Genomic DNA, 19,488 nt, shown 5'->3' with positions numbered 1-19,488 from the left:
GCCCAGTTGGGCGCTCCAGGCTCGCGGCCTGTTCCGGCCCCGCCGCCGCTCTGCGCCAGCCCGGCCCCGCCGTCCGCTCCCTCCCGCGGCGCTCGCCAGGCCCACGCCTCGGGGAGGTGGCGGCCGCGGCACGGCACGGGTGAGGCGGGCGAAGCGGACGGGGCTCCGCGAGCTGAGCTCCGATCAGTGTCTGGCGCGGAGAGCGCGGCTGAGGCGGGCGCGGGCCTGGCCGTACCCGTGCGAGGAGCCGGCCGGGCCGCACTGCCCGTGTCCGGGAGGACGGAGAGCTGCGTGGGGCCCGGCTGGCTGCCGCCGCTGCGGCCTGCGCCCCGCTTTTCCCGAATTCGCCGGTGCGAGCCTCTGTGCCGAGGCAGTGCGCTGCTTGGGGCGCCTGGTGCGGGACCTACCCGCGCTAGGGATGGGGACGAGCGGTAGCAGGTGCAGGGGTCGCTTGTCACCCCGAGGGCCGGCGAGCGAGTGACCCACCGCGCTGGGACCGTCCCGTGTCGCCCCGGCCTGGCCGGACGGTTGCATAACGCCCTGCGCTCGGAGCTCGGCCGGGGACAGGGGACGGAATCCTTCGGGCGTCGGGATCCAGGGGCACCGCGGAGCGCATCTCTGTTCTGCGAGGAGGGCAGGTGTCGAGGACCGTGTTTCACTTTGCATCCGTTGTTCGCAGAATAAAAGAACTCTAGGCAAGCAGTGCATCTTTTCTGCTTTAAGCAGTCGTTCAGAGTGTTTCCAGTGCTGGCCATGTGGAGCTCTGCTATTGAGTCTGATGTCTGTATGCAAATGTGTTCCGCGTGTTGATAAATTCTTCAGTACTTACTAGAAAGCAGAACACGATAACTGTGTTGTCAACTTAGCTCTTGTTTAAAAGCTCCCTTATAGAAAATCATTATTTTTTGTGATAAACACTACAGATCCTTCTTGGTTAGTGTACTCTTGAAGCAGAACTTCAGCACAACAGTTATCACATGCAGAAAAAGCTATTTTAAAGATAACTAACTAAAGGCTCTAAAGCAGAGCCTCACACCCTTTCCCAGCATCATTAATTAGCAGTGTCATAAGCATTCCTTTTAGGCTGTGTATGGTCACCTGTTACTTGTCCTCAGGTGTTTTTAGTGGGCCTCATCAATACTGAAAATTATCCTGTATTTTTTCTGTGCCCTCTAAAAGTAGAGCATTTAATTGCAATCTCCACCCGTGTTTCTTCACTTTTTTCCTTTATGGAACAACTGTCGTAGCTTTTCTTCACAGATGGGAAACCCATGATTACACTCCTGAAAGTGCTCTGAAAGTTTCTTGCTGTTTGCTCAAGAGTCTTAGTTATTCCTATTTTCTGTCAAAGTTTCAGGCAGTGTCTTCCATGTGTAAAAATTCAGAGAGCTGCTGCTCTTTTAAGATGTTTGTTGTGGTTTTCTTTTTCCCCCCAAGTATTAATTTATATTGTGTTCAACAGTGATACAAATCTTGGTGTAGACTAATGGATCAAAATGGAAAGGACACTTTTCTCTAGGTTGTATGGGGTAATTTTAGTGCTAAATTATGCTTTTATTAGTAATAAAGATAAAATCTGAAGTATTACTTCAGTACTTCAGAAATGTAGTGGCTTAAAACTCTGCTATGTGTTTAACAAATAAACGTTGTCTGCTACTTTTTTTTTCCTTTTCTCCAAAACTGTTTTTTTTAAAATGTCTCTCTTGTTTTCTTCTAGGCCTAACATTAGAGCTCTTTTGGTTGTGAGACCAGAAGCTCAGGTGAGATAACGCTGAAATCTTCACATATTTCTGTAAGACCTTTCTGTGAAGCTGTTACGGGATTTATTGGAAAAAGTATAGAAGTTTCTGATTGTTGTGTTTTCTTCTCTTCAGTGTGAAAATAAATAATGTTTGAGCAAGAAGGATTAATTCAGACCAGAAAACGTGTATGCTATGGTTAGCTGGTTCCCATCACTCGAGGATCTGTTTTCTCATCATTTGAAACTCGTTCAGCATCAGGATAAAGGATAACGACTCTATGGATATACAGAATTCTTCACCATGGTAAAACTCGCCAACCCGCTGTACACAGAGTGGATTTTGGAGGCAATCAAAAAGGTAAAGAAGCAAAAGCAGCGCCCTTCAGAGGAGAGGATATGCAATGCAGTGTCATCTTCACATGGTTTGGACCGCAAAACTGTTCTGGAGCAGTTAGAGCTGAGTGTTAAAGATGGAACTATTTTAAAAGTCTCCAACAAGGGTCTCAACTCCTACAAGGATCCTGATAATCCTGGGAGAATAGCACTTCCCAAGCCTCGGAACCATGGCAAGCTGGATGGCAAACCAAATGTGGACTGGAATAAACTCATTAAACGGGCAATTGAGGGCTTGGCTGAGTCTAGTGGCTCATCCCTGAAGAACATCGAGCGCTTTCTGAAGGGTCAGAAAGATGTGTCTGCGTTGTTTGGAGGCAGTGCTGCCTCCATTTTTCACCAGCAATTACGATTAGCTGTCAAACGAGCTGTTGGCCATGGTAGGCTCCTTAAGGATGGACCTCTGTACCAACTCAACACTAAAGCAACCACTAATGCTGATGGGAAGGAGAGTTTTGAGTCTCTTTCCTGTCTCCCTCCAGTGTGTCTCCTTCCCCATGAAAAGGATAAGGTAAGACAGAGTTTTTATCTGGTTGTTTTCTTCTGGTCCATGGAATGTGTCAATACAGAGTTGCGATTTGAGGCCAATAATCTTGAGCGTGGCGTGTTAGAAGTTGTTACTGTGTATTTAGGATCCCATTGTATCCAATTTTCTAAACATGAGAGGAAATGGACTGTAATTTGTGCTTTGGATCAGAAAATTGCAGATGGGCTGCTGTGGGGAATTGACAAAGCTTCTGTGCAGTGGAACTGAAAGTGTGGTGGCAGGCTTACTGTAGGTGTGTCAGAAAAACATAGGAAGTCATTCTCCTCTCTGGAAGGTGAGATGGATTTGCAAAACAAACTTGAGATCATCTTTTACTTCCACATTTTTATTTGACTGCCATTTCTTCTTTCTGTTTGAGTTCAGGTGATGTAGTGAGGGGTCGATTAGCAATTGCCACCTAATGCTGTCCTCGAGACTTTCTTTATAACGGGCAAAGAACTTTCTGTTAGGACCTCTTGGTTGTGAAATAGGAAAAACCCTGGTCCATGGGAGGTGTTCCTACCTGTGCCAAGGGTTGGAACTGGGTGATTTTTAAGGTCCCTGCCCACCCAGACCATTCTGTGATCTAGAGGGCGTGGAGGTCCTGGTAGGAGCACTCAGGGACTTCTGTACCCTCTGCCCCCTCCTCTCTCCCCCATTTGAAATAGATGTTCTTTATTAAAAACAAATAATTTTTTCTGTTGCTTTCTCTTATTTTTTGTGGTTTCCCCCTCCTTTCTACCATACCTCTGCATTCCTAAGGTCATTGATCCTCAAGAGGAAGGTGTTGGAGTGAAATTCATGCCCAGTCAGTATCTTCTTATTCTTTCTGTTAGTGTGAATGCAGAGTAGAACAGAAGCTTGTCTTTTTTTACTGAAGATCAATTTGCCAGTGGTTCATATATTTGTGCTACTTATGTCCAGGTCATCTAGAATGTGAAAATTATTCTTTTTTATCCTAAAAAGATACATTTTTCAACAGAATGGGACATTTTTGATTATTCTGAATATCCTGTTCAGGGATGAATTCTTTGGGTGTGTCCTACTCCTGATTTTTGCAGTCAGCTTCCCTCTCTGGTGAGAGATGCTTTAATGATCTATTAGGATTTGAAGATTTAAAGCTGCTGTACGAGTCTTCTTCATAAAGAAAAGAAAATCCTTTATCAGCAGTAAAGTTTCCCTGAAGTTCTGATTTAACTGTGGGAGCTTTACTTAACTTGTCAGTGTGCTGTGGGCTGGCTTAATGTAGGAACTATTACTATGCTGAAAATTCCAGTGTTCTGACTACAAATGTTTCTTAAGTCCCCAACTTTGTCCATAATGAGATCAGTACAGGTGTAAAATGTTATGAAAAGTGGATTATAGAAACAAACCTGGCCCAGGAGGTGACTGGGTTGAGGGTGTTGGTACCAATGTTCATGTTATTAACACAGTGTGTTTCACTGCCTCCTCAGGCTTCTTGGAATGTGCTGAAACTCAGGAGCAGCTTGATATTTTTTGAGATTAATTGTTCCCTGTGCTGGTCTTAAAATGTTACAAATCAGAGTGCTGAATGGTGGTATGAGCTACTATAAATGAGCTACTATAAATACTGAATTTAGGCTGGGATTTGGTTTTTGTCCACCCTGGAAAAATATCAATTTTGCAAGGTGTTCTTTCAATAAATTCTCCTGAGTTTTTGTGTCTCTGTGTGCTTGTGTTTAACCCTAGGTGTCTGCTCTTCATCTCTGTGCTGGCTAACTCAGGCAGAGTTTCATAGTAGTCTGAGGTAATTTTGAATATAAAATGTTCAAACTGTAGGTTCTGCCAGCATGAATTGACTGGCACGTTGCTGGTGGCTCAAAGTTTCTGTTCTGCAGGGTTTTTAGGACAGTTTATTTTTTAGTTTTGTTTTCTTCTTGGTTGCTTGCTTTCTTTTCCATGCAGACAGTGCAATGACCTTCACTCCTCTGCTTTCTGTAAAATCCCAACCAGTTTCTGCAGGTGGGGGTGACATACTGTGCTACAGTGATTTTTTTTGGATTTAGTGGGTTCTTGAGAGTGCTGAGGGATTTTTTTCTCTTTAATGGAATATACTTGGTACAGATTCTTTGGGAATATTGTGACGAGGTTTCCTTTGATTCTTAGAAGAGCCTTGGCAGTAACATGAGCAAGAAAGTTCAACCTCCCAGCTGCCAATTGATGGCCTGGCAGTCCCTGAGCAGCAGCCCCCAGACAGCTTCTCCCCAGTTCATGTACTGAGCATGACAAAATGTGGTCTAGAGCAGCTCTTTGGATAGGCTGGGTCAGCTCTCCCAGCTGTGTCCCCCCAGCATCCTGTGCCTGCTCACTGCAGCTGGGCTGAGAAGCTGAAAAATCCTGGATTTTGGGGTAAACTCTACTTGGCAACAGCTGAAAGATCAGTGAGATATCCAGAGGATTCTCATCCTACCAAACACAGCTACTGGGAGAAGAATGAACAGGATCTCAGCCAAAGCCAGCACAACTGTTGAGTAGTTAATACAGTATTACTACAATGCAATAATTGCTTTGAGAGACTGCTACAACACAGTAATATTTAATATTGCTGAAGAGCAAGGAGCTCTTTCCTGGTACAACATCATGAGGAACTTAAGACCTGCAGCTTATTACAGCTTAAGGGTGAATGCCTTAAAGATAGCTTGCTCTGCTGTTGTTTTGTTGACACTTAGTACAGAAAGAATCTTTGTAAAATCATTATTATTATTATTTAAAAAAAACCAGCAATAGCATATCAGCTCACTGAAGGAGAAATGGAAATAATTGCTCTTTAGGTGTTAGAAGCTCCCAGAGCATCTGAAATTTGATCTCAGGGCAATAGTAGGACTGTTTCTTCCTCAATTAGAAGGAAAATACAGGTGGTATATGTGATATCCATTTGCACTGGCCTTGAAACTGTCTTTTAGGTCAGTTCAAACTGTCTGTGGCTGCAGCAACCTTTAAGTAAATATCTGAATATTATCCTGCAGTACAGGTGAGAGTTTAAAGCCAAAATTCAGGAAGTGCTTCCCAAAAAAAAAAACGAGAGGAACTTCTGTGGCTGAAAAGTGGAGTAATACTTAAAGCAGATTCCCTGTGCTGCTGTCTGGCATGTTCTTTATGGTGTGTGTGTTTCCTTGTTTTGTGTACTTTTCAGTCAGTTTAACTGTGGATATTGTACATACAGCATCCTCCAGGCCTTCCTTCCTCCCAGTAGTAATTCTAGATCCCAGTGTGCACTCATGAACTCACATGAAGCCAAACCTCTTGTATCTTTTTAGAAAGTTGCTATCTATGAGGGAATGTTAGTTGTTTTGAAGGCCTTTAAGCATACAATAACTATTGCTAGATTGTGCCTCTTTAAAGTCAGTAATTGGTAATTCCATGTCTTAAATGAAACAACTGCCCAATGACTGAAAAGAGGTTATTTTTGGATTGATTTATGTGGGGTGGAGCACATAAATGATCTGCAACTGGAACACTGTAATTACATATTGAGAGCTCACCCATCTCTCCAAGGGCGCTGTTCAAGCTTAGGCTCTCAGCTGGAGGAGGATTAGGATTCACTCTCTTCCAGCTGGTTCTGAGGAAGGGAAGTCTGTAGTTCTGTCTAAAAAAACCTTGCTGTGGATAACAGATGGCCTCCATCTGTACTCTGTGGAACTCTGGAAACACAAGTGGTAAAAAATTACTTTGAACTTTATTCACTCAATTAGTGAACAGGTGAAGTAGCTTGGAGTAATGGAGCACATTGAAGGAAATCCTAAATATTCTTGCCATGGACACCTGTGACTGGATGTTCTGATGTGATGCATTCAGTGTGGATTGGGCTGAGTGGTACCAGAGTGCTGATAACTTAGAGGCAAAGTTTGTCACTCGTGTCACTCTGGTCAGACATCAGATATTAATTGTCTGTGTCAATGGGTACTACTGTGGAGGAAGTATTTTTAACAGTATTCTCTCCATTCTGTGCTCAAGGTGGTGAAGTTTAAAAAACTGAGTAGGATTTGGTCTCAGGGTTGAGGTTGTGTGGGTGTCCTGGGTAAACCACAAGTAGCAGCCTTGAAGCAGGTAGAGATCTTTAACGTGCATGGAGCACTCACTGACAGCTCCTTTGTGTCTTCTCTGGTATCATGGGGGCCCTGCATTCTCTTCCTTCTGCTCGTTTTCTAACTGAAGTATTTTCCATTCCTTTAGGGATGCTGCTAATCTTGAGGCAAAGCAGTGTTCAGTATTTAAAGATAGAACAATTACCTCTCTGCACAGACATTAGTTAGGTTTTAACAAAAATCTCATCCCCAAAATAACTTATTAATATTTCTTCTTATTATATATAACTTATTGTTATTTCTAGGAATCAAAGTCAGTGCTGAAGTTCCTTATTTTTTGTGACCATCTAAGTATTATATATTATAATATTATAAATATTAGTATTAAATATTAAATATTAGTATATTATAAATGCAAGGTGTTTTGCAGTTTAATATTTCAGCTTGCTCCTGCCTGTAGTGGTGTCTTTTCCTTTTGCAGCTGTGGAAGGCTGTGACTTCTTAGAAATATCTTTGATCTAAAATAGAGTCATACAATCATCTGTCATCCCAAGACAGCATCCTTTATTTTCTGGAAAATGCTGAAGCTGGGACCAAGTGTAGGTGAGAGCTTGCAGGATATAACTTCGGCTAAAGAAAACTTGAGGAACTTGAACTCCTGCATCAGTGTCAAGTGAAGGGAGTTTCTTTCTACTGCAGAGGAGGAAATCTGGGCCTCTCCTCCCTTAGTGCCCTGAGTCTGCAGTCAGGAAGTCTTGGCATGTGATTCTGATTGTGACTAACAAATCTTGAGTAGTTTTAATCCTCTGATTTGAGAACTTGTTAGTTCTGGGAAGGTTGTTAAACACAATTGACTGTCAAGCATTTCCAGTTGACGTTCTGTGAAGTTTTTCCCGTGTGCATATCTCATAGTAAGATAATTTCTTTAGTTTGAATGTCAGCTCCAGATACTATTCACGTTATTTTTTGCATTGATTTCCAGATATCAATAATCACTGCAGAAAATTCAGCCAGTACATACCTCATTAATATCCAAGCTATTGGCCTTTGCACTTGACTCTACTCTTGTAGCAGCATTTCAGATTTTCTCAGAGTTCTATTAGTCCTTCCTCAAACAGCAACACTTACTTTAAATGTTAATTTTTCTATTTAAATTACTCTGTTTCTCTTAAGATGAGGTATGTATTTCATGCTTGTTCCTTTCTTCTGTGCTATTTTGTCTTTTCTCTCCCTTACATTTCTTTCAGTGCAGTCTCATGTTTTAGGCCATCATTCTGCTATGGAAATGCACTCCTTCCTTACAAGTGAATTAGAGACAATGTCCATTTACACAGACAAACATACACGTTTGTGTTATGGTAATAGCTTTTCCTGGGTGTGTTAAAATATATTTAGCATCATTTTCTTGAGTAAAAACAGTATTTTAAGGGATTTCCTTTTTTATTCTCAGTTGCTTTATTTTTTTCCTTCACTATACTGTCTGGGGGGAACATTAAGAGTTGTGATTTGGTAACTTCTATAGAAGGGTTAGTTACCAACCATTGCTGCTACAAGTTGATATTATTTAATAGTATTTCCTAAATTCTGCAGTTTTCTCTGTATAGAGCAAAAAAGCCTGCACGATTTGTAAAACTACTTTGACAATGTGAAATTCCTTGGTTCTGATTTTATTGAGCCATGGAACTGAAGCAGTTTTCCTCTCCAGCCACTGATCCAAAAGGCATGGAACCAGGCTCAGTGATGCTGTGCTCACTGAAACATGTTTCCTCATGTTAAAAATCATTTTTTTTTCCCTGTGGTGTAAGTTGTACTTTCCCTCTGTCTTTTCTGGTTCATCTGCTCTTGCCAGGAGCTGCAGCTTTTGAGGAAGACCTTTGCAACAGAATGGGCTGTTTGAAGTGAGGAGTAATGATTTGTCACTGGCTTAAAAACAGACACACAGAAAAGCATTATCTGAATTCTCAGAAGCCATCTACCATTGCTTTAGGGGGCTCACGTTAAGGGGATCTTAAAGAGCAAAGCAAAAAAAACCAAAAGTTGGTGTGAATGTTTGTGTTGATTTAAATTCTATACCCACTCCGTGAATGTTTGTGTTGATTTAAATTCTATACCCACTCCGTGAATGTTTGTGTTGGTTTAAATTCTATACCCACTCCGTGAATGTTTGTGTTGGTTTAAATTCTATACCCACTCCGTGAATGTTTGTGTTGATTTAAATTCTATACCCACTCCATTCCAACCACAATGAGGAGCAGAAGGAAATTTGTGAGGGTGGGACAAAGATAGTCCTGCTCTCTAGTGAGCCTCAGGTGGCATTAAAACATCTGTAAAGTGCTTTAACATTACTGACAAGTGACCATTGTGGCTGCAGACTTGACTGTGAGTTTTGAGGCATTTCCTAACCTCGCTTTTCCTAAATTAAGAAGATTACAAAGCAGATGGCTTTGCCAAAAACGACATTGTAAAATTCCTACACACGCGTTTCTCCTTAGGCGCTTCTCCGTAGTCGCCTTTGGGAGAGCGGAGTCTGAGAATCTTCAAAGCACATTTGGTTTCTAGAAACCCTTTGTATAGTAACAACATGTGCAGAGAGGCTGGCAGCCTGTAAGACACTGTCAGCCCAATTTGTTCTGGCTCCCTCCCTCACTGAATCTGGTGACATCACACAGAGAGATGTGCTTGCAAGCAAAACAGCAGAAGGAGTTGAATGTCTGCCAAAAATTTGCAGTATGAAACCGAGCTGCCTGTTTCCAGTCTTGTTTTCACTAATCTTTCATTGTGTGCTTGCATTTTTCACTTGCCAGGATGTTCTTTGCTGAACAAACACAGCAGCAGAGAAATCTCTCCATACTTAGCATAACAGTCTCACACAGAAGCTTGGGGAGAGTAGCCTGATCTCCACGTTCAAAATTGTTCCAATTTCATTAATTAAAACATTCTGAATTCTAGTAGAGCCTTCCCCAGAACTGTAGATGTTTTGGGTTTTTTTTAAATGTGGTAAAGTGTTTGCTTGCAGCTTGCCAGGATGGTAAATACAGGAAACATTGAAGCTATGAAGGATCATCTTTGATCTGGTTCTTCCAAACCTAGACAGTGTTACATGTGGGCATCCAATCTTGAAAAACTGTGGGGATGAACAGAGTATGCACAAATACTGGCTAAAACAGAAAAGAACTAGTGTCTTAGGCTATTGACTGTCTGTGAAACTCTCTTTGATGAAATAAATTGCTCATGCACTTCCTGGAGTGAAATAATTTTATTTTTCCCCTGAAAAAATTGCATGAGTGTTAGAGCTTTCCTTTCCAAAGGTAGAAGGTAAAAGTAATTCCTGGAATCTTGATTCCTAAGAACTGGAAGCACTGATTGACCCTCCATACCCAAGGGTTTTCCCCCAGTAAACCTGATGCTGACTGCAAGCAGCTACATGTCTGACACCTGAGTCCAGTCATGAACAGAAAAAGAACCATTTTCTGCAGGAAGATTTTATTTAAGTTTTTCATAACAGTGTTAACAGTTTTTGTACTTTGGAGTACTAACTTCTGTTCAGTTAGTGCTGTATTGAATGTGAGAACCAGATAAAATCTTTGAGGTGTGATGTGTATTCCATCCTATTGATGTGATATAGAAATGCCTGTGCCATTTCACGTGCTCCAGTTTGCTCCCTCGAGACACCCAGTGCTCTCACTGTCTCTTTTCCTCACAGCCGGTTGCTGAACCAATCCCAATTTGCAGTTTCTGCCTTGGTACAAAAGAGCAAAACCGGGAGAAGAAACCTGAAGAGCTCATCTCCTGTGCTGACTGTGGCAACAGTGGTAGGTGACCATTGCCAGGGCTGCTGCTTTCACACCCTTCCCTTGAGACAGAGCAGCTGCTGCTCTGCCTGGTGCTGCCCCTGCACACAGGGAGTGTGCATCCACTGAGAGTCTTCCCATTTAAAATAGAGAATTCTGCTGGAGTCACTCCTGCCATGTGAGGAATATCTTTCTATCCCTAAAATACAGGGATAGTTCAGCTGAATCTCAGGCTTGCAAAGAGGAGGCAGCTGAGTTAACCCAGCACAAATAACTCATTTGGCTCCTGGGAGTTTGTTGTTTTTTAATGTGGCTATGAAGACCGGTTTCACCCTCAATTTCTCAATTCAGTTAGGAAGAATTATCTTTGGGTTCTTTTTGCATGTGGGCCTACTGTTTGCTATCTAGGGCATTGGTTTGTGTTATAAGTAGGTAGAATAGAAGCACTTAAAAATAGGAATATCTGGGTAGCCAAAATTCTGCATGAGAATACATCATTGATTAAGTACTCTCTACATGAGGTATCTATGGCCATTAACAGAGGTATAGTGATTTTACCAGGAACATTTTCTCTCTTTTTTTCTCTATGATTTCACCAGTAACATTTCCTATTTTTCTCTATGATTTCACTGGTAACATTTTCTCTTTTTTCTCTATGATTTCACCAGTAACATTTCCAATTTTTCTCTATGATTTCACTGGTAACATTCTCTCTTTTTTCTCTATGATTTCACCAGTAACATTTCCAATTTTTCTCTATGATTTCACTGGTAACATTTTCTCTTTTTTCTCTATGATTTCACCAGTAACATTTCCTATTTTTCTCTAGGTCATCCGTCCTGTTTGAAGTTCTCTCCAGAGCTGACCGTGCGAGTCAAGGCCTTGCGATGGCAATGTATTGAATGCAAAACATGCAGTTCCTGTAGAGACCAAGGGAAAAATGCTGTGAGTACAGTGAAGTATGGATTGAATGAAGTGCACACCAGTTTTGTGGCTGTTATGCTAAACTACAAAATCAAATTATACTAGAGGCAAATATCTGCAGTTTTTATTTTAGTCTGGTACCCTGAGACCTGTGAAATACCTTGAATTGTAGCTGAGAGCTGTGTGCCTGCTCTCTGGGATAGTGGCAGATGAATGCAGGGCTTGGTGCTGATGCACACATTGAGAGGTTATGTCCTCCACAGGATAACATGCTGTTCTGTGACTCCTGTGACCGTGGCTTTCACATGGAATGCTGTGATCCTCCTCTTACCAGGATGCCAAAAGGTGAGCACTTTGTGGTGAAAACGATCATTTAAGGTGGTGTTGGAAGAGGTCAGTGGGCAGGCAGTGCTTCCACTTATTTGATCCTCTTTTAGCTACATTTAGCTCGTTTTTGTTTGGAATTACCTTTCAGGTATTAGAAACCAGAGGGTCAGAACTTCACATCCAGGTTTTTTCACTATCTCCTGTTTCCTGTACATTGCTCTCTGTGAAGGATTTGGAAAAAAAATTCTTGAGGTTTGAAGTAATAGAAGTGATCCCTGCAGATTAAGACGATCAGCTTTCATTTGTATGAATAGCCTTGTACAAAAGAAGGAGATGGTTGATGTGTTTTTGAAGTGATATCCATTTGGACAGTAGAATATTCTGGACAGATCTCTTTCCTATCAGACAGCAGATTATCTATGGAAGACTCTTCCTTGGCAGGAAGGAAACCTTCCTTTCTTCCTTGGAAGTTTTAGAAGAAAACTTCCATATATAAGATAGCTGAAAGAAGTATAGTCACAAGCAGATAATGGGATAATTAATCATTTAATTACGGTTTTCTGATGATGTACTACCAATTCAAGAGACTTCCTTTGTGTTTGGAACTCTTTGGGGGCTGGGGAATATTAACAAGATTTGAGTTTGGATTGTTGAAGCATCCCCATAATTCTCCTTACACATATATGTGATAATCAGTGCCTTTGGAACTGTTGTTCCCCTTAATCTCAGGATTTCTCCCTTTTGCCCTATACAGATGTCTTTTGCATTCAGTGATTTTGTGTTACAGGTATGTGGATATGTCAAATATGTCGACCACGGAAGAAAGGAAGAAAACTTCTACAGAAGAAGGCAGCACAGATAAAAAGACGCTATGCTAACCCAATAGGACGTCCTAAAAACAGGTTAAAGAATCAAAACACAACGTAAGTCTCTGCAAGGGAGAGGGAGATGGGAAATTCTGTAGGAATTTGGGGTGTTTCTAAAGTCTCTACTTTGTGAGAAGTTTTCTTTTACAATTCAGAGCTGTTCATTAGAGATTTTCTGAAAAGGGCTGTGAAAGACTAAAAGTAACCTTAGTGCTTCTTTTGGCTGAGATTTTTTACTCTTTGTAGTAATTTACTATTTCTTTTTGAACTATTCCTTATAGTCATAAACAAATGTTGCTGTTCATGTAATCTCTTTTGCTGGATGACTTCCATTTCAATAGAGTTTTAAAGTTTACAGTCTTTAAGATTGCAGCTGGTTGGAGAGCAGTGCTGTTTCAGCTAAGGTGACCATCAGTGGTAGAGGTTCTTAGACAACAGGCACATCCTTTGTGGTTTAACTTTCTGTGGAATTTTTACAACAATTCCCTATCAGTACAAAAACTATGGCAAATGACAAGTGTAAATGTTTAATGATTGCATCAATTGAAGCCTTCTGTGCAATTTATTTCTTCTGGTTACTGATTTTAAAATCTAATGTTATGTTAAATTTGGTGAAAATCTATTCTTTATACTCAGATTAGTTTGACATAATGTTCAGTGTAGAGAAAAACAGTACAGCACCTTCTACTGAGATGTTTCAATCCTGGTGCACAGACTCTTGATGACTCACATATTATTAAATTCTTCAGCTCATATTCTGTGTGGTTGATAAATAAATCAATAGAGAAGATGCTGGGCCACCTGAGCATATCTTTTGACCATATTTTTTTCCCCCTTCTTACCCTTTAGATCAAAAGGTCCTTTCAGCAAAGTCCGCGCCGGTCCTGGCCGGGGTCGGAAGCGTAAGATGGCTCTGGCCAACCAGTCAGCACCATCAGAAGGAGGGTACCTGGAACAGACAGATGGTTTGGACTTCTGCAGAGATGGCAGCAACACCTTGAAGTTTAACAAGAAAACCAAAGGGCTTATAGATGGCCTTACTAAATTCTTCACTCCTTCCCCTGATGGACGAAAAGCTCGAGGAGAAGTGGTTGACTATTCTCAGCAGTATAGGATCAGGAAAAAGGGTACCAGGAAATCCAGCACTTCAGAATGGCCCACAGGTAAAGATTTTTCACCCTGCCAATGTAAGTATCCTGTATACCAAGGAAATGTTCAAAGGCCAGGATGTTGAACTGACTGAATTGTTAGAGGCTGGAAACTTTGAGCTGGAAGTTAACACTGGATTGCACTTGCCTTTGGTGCATTAAGGTAGAATACAAGCTGGGAAAAGGAAGTGATCCTAGAGATCTTAGCCTCTATCAATTCTATTCAGAATTGGATGGTCCATTGTTGGATGGCCCTGAATTGTTCCTAAGCAGGTATTGGGAAATATTCCACAATAAAATGTTTACAGCTTTAGATTATATCTGTGCCTTATGTATGATGGCAAGGGGTTATCAGGGGTTAAGTGATGACAGTGAGGTAGAATGCCCATTGGTAAGGAGGGATTTGCAGACAGCCTAGGAAATGGGCTAAATAATGTCACATGTGGAAGAAATAACATAGGCAGTGGTTCATAAAAATTAAGAGCAGCAAGGTGGAAGTGTGAAATGGAAAACAGATAACTAAAACCAGTCTGACAGACCCAGGAGTTTCCAATCTATGGATGCATGCAAATGTTCCTTCATTTTCTCAGCCATTAAGGAGCCTGTTAGTGCAGCTTGGCATCTTCTTGCTGAAAACTGTCCTTTCCCTTTGGAATGCACTTCTGCTTTCCTTATTTGTTTTGCTTTTCTAGCTTAAGATACTATCTGTGCCTGGACCTTTATTTAATTTCTGTATTCAGACTTGGATGGTCCATTGTTGGATGGTCCTGAATTGTTCCTAAGCAGGTATTGGGAAATATTCCACAATAAAATACTATATTTACAGCTTTAGATTAGTTACCTGCATTAACCTGGCTGCTGCTGGAAGAACAGCAATGTGTTCTTAATACTTTGGGAGTGAGGTGAAGTTCTAGAGGGTTTTGTTGGGTTTTTTGTTTAGGTTTGTTTGTTTTTGTTGAAGGGGTATTTCCAAGGTGATGAATGTAGGTGTCCTGGTTTTGGTTTTGCCAGATATGTGGTTAAATAGTTGTGATCCTTGTTTGTGAAAAACAGACTTGGTGGCAAGCCATTTGTGCCTTCATGGTACTATGAATATCTAGGTGGTGACATTTGGACCAGCTTAAATGTAGGACATGGTCCCAAATCTAGAACCTGTTCTTCCTTTGTGGTCCCAAATCTGAATAGAAAATCCCATCCAAAAAAAACCTGGCCCAGTGTGTGAATGCAGCCACTGCACTAAAAGCAAATACTTTTTTGTAAATGTACGTGAAGACAATTTTCTCTTTCATTTACAGACAATCAGGATGGCTGGGATGGAAAGCAAGAAAGTGAGGAGCGTTTTTTTGGGAGCCAGGATGTCTTGAATGAAAAAGACATGGAGTTGTTTCGAGATATTCAGGAACAAGCACTGCAGGTAAAGTGAAATTTTCACTACTCTTCACATGAGTTGCTGATCTCCAGCTTGAAGTGTCCTCATTTGTTAGTAACAGCAGTCCAGGTGGTTCATATTATGATATTTTAATACTTGGATTTCTGTCATTCTGTGAGTGACAGTCTTTAGAGATAAAATCTTCACGAGTTGAGAAAGCATTTGTTTTCTTTGAAAGAAGGGCATTTGGTATCCTTATTTTTAGTTGCTATAAAACACACAGTTATTTTCAGAGGGACAGGGGAAATAAAGGCTGTAAGTAAATAAGTAGTCTAAAATAGTGTATTTTCTATTTTTTTCTTCTAATAAATGTGAGGTTTTTCTTTAATTCTTCAGCACTTGTGATGATAAGAAGGTTGTTACATCCTGAATGTTGGTTTGGTAGCTGCTACATTCACAGTAATCCCTCTGGTCTCAGAGCTGGGAAAACACTAATGTGTAATGTTAAATACTTTCATATTCTAGTTTTTAACCTCAGGAGCAGTTTATGTTCCTGTTCTTCACCATTGAAATAACAAGTAAGAAAATGACAAGAAGACTCAAAAAAAGATTGTATTAAACTTCACTTTCGACTAATTTGTGTTTAAAACTATGACATGCAACACTGTGAAGGGTAGTGGAGATCCATGGTGTGATAATATTTATTAATTCCTTCTTTTTGTGAATCACATGGTTGCTTTTGAAGTGTGACTGGTGCTGGTTTTTAGTGTCAGAGAGCAACATCTGCATCTTCCTCATTACCAGTGAGTTCAAGCAGGATGGACTGTCTAGATAAAACTGTTTTAATTTATTTAATCTTAAAAGTCTTTCACTTGGAAATTCATGAAAAAAACAAGGGTTTTTTTCCCCTTGCATAGAAAGTAGGGGTGACTGGGCCTCCTGATCCACAAGTGCGCTGCCCTTCTGTTATAGAATTTGGCAAATACGAAATCCAGACCTGGTACTCCTCCCCATATCCACAGGAATACTCAAGGTAAGACTCTGCTTTGTTCCTCTTCAGTCTTTTTGGGAAAGCTGTGCTCCAACAGGCATAGAAATCTGCTGCTTCCTACATTTTGGTGTCTTGAATATTTTTCTGCTGTGCTGCACGTATAATTGCTTTGTTCTTTTCCTTAAGAACTTTGCAAATTGTCTAAACTGCAATCTTTGAACTTTATTCAGAATAAGGAATGACTTGTAAGGGCTATAGCTAGAAGAAGAAAATGAAGTGAAACTCTTTATTTTGCCATTTAATAAGAACATGTGGTCTGTCATGAGGAATTATTCCAGCTGCACAGACATTCCTGCTGAAGCTACAGCATATAAATGGAGTTAAATCACAAGAATTTTGGGATTCTTGCATTCTACTTGTCCATATCAGTGTAGTGTGTAAAACAGATTTAAAGCAAATGGGTAGGTGGTGATGTGACCCTTCACCCAAGGCTGTGTACACACAGCTGGGATGTGCCTGTGACAATGAGGAGAAGAAGGGAATAGGAACAATTTATCTCACCCATCCTAGCACCACTAGTGCAAAACTGGGAGGGTTACAGGTTTGGGTTTTTTTCCTAGGATTTTAATATATTTCTTCTGGCATAACTTAATAATGTAAATGTAATTATGCAGGGCTGTGTACACACAGCTGGGATGTGCCTGTGACAATGAGGAGAAGAAGGGAATAGGAACAATTTATCTCACCCATCCTAGCACCACTAGTGCAAAACTGGGAGGGGTTACTGGTTTTTTGGGTTTTTTTTCCTAGGATTTTAATATATTTCTCCTGGCATAACTTAATAATGTAAATTTAATTATGCAGGGCATTAAAGGCATTTTTTAATATGCATTTATTACAGAAGAAGTGTCATGACTTTAGCTATGCTAATGTGCTTTTGCCCTCAGTAGCACACACACAAGGTGAGTGTGCATTGGGTTTGTTTTCATCAAGCTCTCTGTCACCAGGAGTGAGGAAATTGATACAAAATCTCTGTCTTCAGTCTCTGTTCTTCCTTTATCTTTGCTTACAGGCTACCGAAGTTGTACCTTTGTGAATTCTGTCTAAAATATATGAAAAGCAGAACTATTCTCCAACAGCATATGAAAAAATGTGGGTGGTTTCATCCTCCAGCCAATGAAATTTACAGAAAAAATAATATATCAGTCTTTGAGGTGAGTTAGAAAATGAAGCTGCTAGCTCATATCTGTGAATTAGGGTCCTCAACACCCACTCATGTGATGAATTTTTCATAGTCCTAAACATCTTCATTCTTGAAACATTGGAACTCCTGAGTTCCAGGAGTGAGCAACAAGCAAGCAGCCAGTAGGAGCTGACCTTGTGTATGGATTATTCATCTGTAAAACACACAAGACTCACTTTGTAAAAATCTGGGGGGTTTGTTTTAAAAAAAAATTAATTTTAAGTTGTCTCTTAAGCTACTGAGTGTAACAGTGACTTGGTCACAGCCTCTGTTCTGTGGAAGTTTTAAGTCCTTTGAGTTGCTACAGAGAAGTTTTCTCTCATGTGAAGACATTTCAAATGTCCAGGGATCCTGGAGTGGAGCCTGTCCTTACATAACAGCAAATTTTCCTCATGTCTCTAAGGTCGATGGCAATGTCAGCACTATCTACTGCCAGAACTTGTGCTTGCTAGCTAAACTCTTCTTGGATCACAAGACTCTCTATTATGATGTGGAGCCATTTCTTTTCTATGTGCTGACACAGAATGATGTTAAGGGCTGTCACCTTGTTGGCTACTTTTCCAAGGTAAGTATTTGGGTGTGAATTGTTTGCTCTGATGAGCAGTGCTGCTTTGGATTCTTTAAATTGTTGTAATCTTGCATTTTATATAATAAATTATATAATATTGCTACAGACACCTGTTGCAAGCAGGTTTTATTTATATTGCATTTGGACCACCAGTTGGTAAACCCAAATTTCCTGTAATATGGAATAGCAGATTCTTGCTAAGGAGCTTGTACTGCAGCTTAGTGGCTAAATAAACTTTCCAAATCACTTCCTGCTCTTGGTGGAGATTGGGTAGTGCTGTTTGTGAGACAGAACTGCTTGGTAATTCTGCTTATCTCACCTTTTGTTCTATACATACATTGTTTTCCAAACAAGTTTGGCAACTTTGCAATGATTTGAAGCCTTTTTTTTTTTTTTTTGAGGGAACAGGGCCAAGATTTCAGATAGAACTTGAGGTTTTTATCCTTAATTATTTCTATTATTTATCCTTAATTATTTCTATTTATTTTTATTATTTTATTATTTCTATTATTATTTCTATTATTTATTATTTTATTTATTTTATTCTATTATTTCTATTATTTTTATTATCCTTAATTATTCTATTATTATTTTTAATTATTATTTTAATTAATTCTATTATTTATTTCTATTATTTTTAATTATTTATTATTTATTATTTTATTATTTTAAAGCTTTTTCTTTAGCATTCAGAACAGCAGATATGAGACTTGATTTTGGCATGTTACACTTGTAACATTTAAAGAATCACTGGAGTATTGCAGTCTTTTGCAATGACTTTTCTGCTTTTCTTATCTGAAATGATGGTGGAGCTTTAATTTGTCTCTTCAAAGTCTTTCCTTGGCTTTATCACTCCTAAGAAACTTTGACTGTGGCTTCCTATCTCACTTTTTGATACAGAACCACTTGGGCACTCTTACAGAGGAACTCACACTATTTCTTACTGATCTGGTTTTTCAATGTGATGCTTTTTTTTTTCCAACAGGAAAAACACTGCCAGCAGAAGTACAATGTTTCCTGTATCATGATTCTTCCACAATACCAGCGTAAGGGCTATGGCAGGTTCCTAATTGACTTCAGTAAGGAACTTTTTCTTTACTTTTTTCAATCTGTCTTTTCATATTTTAAAGGACTTAACAGTAAAAGCAGGTGTTTTTCAAAATAAAACACATCTCAGGACAAAGGCTTCTAAAGCTCACAAAATTATCTGAACTTCACCATTTACTCTTTTTGTTGGAACTTCGGCTCTAAAGACAAATTGATCATTTTCCCCTTAATTCCAGTGCTTTCTGTGTAAGCAGCTTAAGGTAGAAACTAAAGGCATGTGGCAGAATAGTGAATTTTATAGCAGAAGCTTTTCTTGTGCATGTAGTTCCTTATTCAGAAAGCCAGCTGTAAGAGTGCATGGTCTGTGGAAATCTTCAGCAGCTTGATTAGCTGAATAAATATCTTAAGCAAAACTTACATTTTTATTTAATTCTGAGAGCAATAAAACCAGACATACTCAAGCTCTGAATACTCAGAGAATTCTGAGATTCATATGTGTGTCTCTGTA

At 40.1% G+C, this 19,488-nt stretch overlaps 1 protein-coding gene across 1 annotated transcript in view; it reads left to right on the top strand.

The window, feature by feature from the left end:
- The window catches only part of LOC118700378 (histone acetyltransferase KAT6A-like), a 75,661-nt gene that overhangs the window by 45,811 nt on the left and 10,362 nt on the right, over positions 1 to 19,488 (top strand). The window contains exons 2-13 of the mRNA XM_054517526.1: positions 1,718 to 1,760; positions 1,875 to 2,645; positions 10,410 to 10,518; positions 11,327 to 11,442; positions 11,685 to 11,766; positions 12,536 to 12,671; positions 13,464 to 13,777; positions 15,058 to 15,176; positions 16,049 to 16,164; positions 17,195 to 17,336; positions 17,769 to 17,930; positions 18,919 to 19,012. Coding sequence (XP_054373501.1) covers positions 2,043 to 2,645; positions 10,410 to 10,518; positions 11,327 to 11,442; positions 11,685 to 11,766; positions 12,536 to 12,671; positions 13,464 to 13,777; positions 15,058 to 15,176; positions 16,049 to 16,164; positions 17,195 to 17,336; positions 17,769 to 17,930; positions 18,919 to 19,012 — 1,993 coding nt within the window. The 5' untranslated portion in view covers positions 1,718 to 1,760; positions 1,875 to 2,042. The remainder of the gene's footprint in view (positions 1 to 1,717; positions 1,761 to 1,874; positions 2,646 to 10,409; positions 10,519 to 11,326; positions 11,443 to 11,684; positions 11,767 to 12,535; positions 12,672 to 13,463; positions 13,778 to 15,057; positions 15,177 to 16,048; positions 16,165 to 17,194; positions 17,337 to 17,768; positions 17,931 to 18,918; positions 19,013 to 19,488) is intronic.

Source organism: Molothrus ater, chromosome 28, assembly GCF_012460135.2.
Source record: "Molothrus ater isolate BHLD 08-10-18 breed brown headed cowbird chromosome 28, BPBGC_Mater_1.1, whole genome shotgun sequence".
In the NCBI taxonomy this organism is placed as follows: domain Eukaryota; kingdom Metazoa; phylum Chordata; class Aves; order Passeriformes; family Icteridae; genus Molothrus; species Molothrus ater.
Note: the sequence above shows the minus strand (reverse complement) of the source record. Positions and strands in the feature narration are given on the sequence as shown.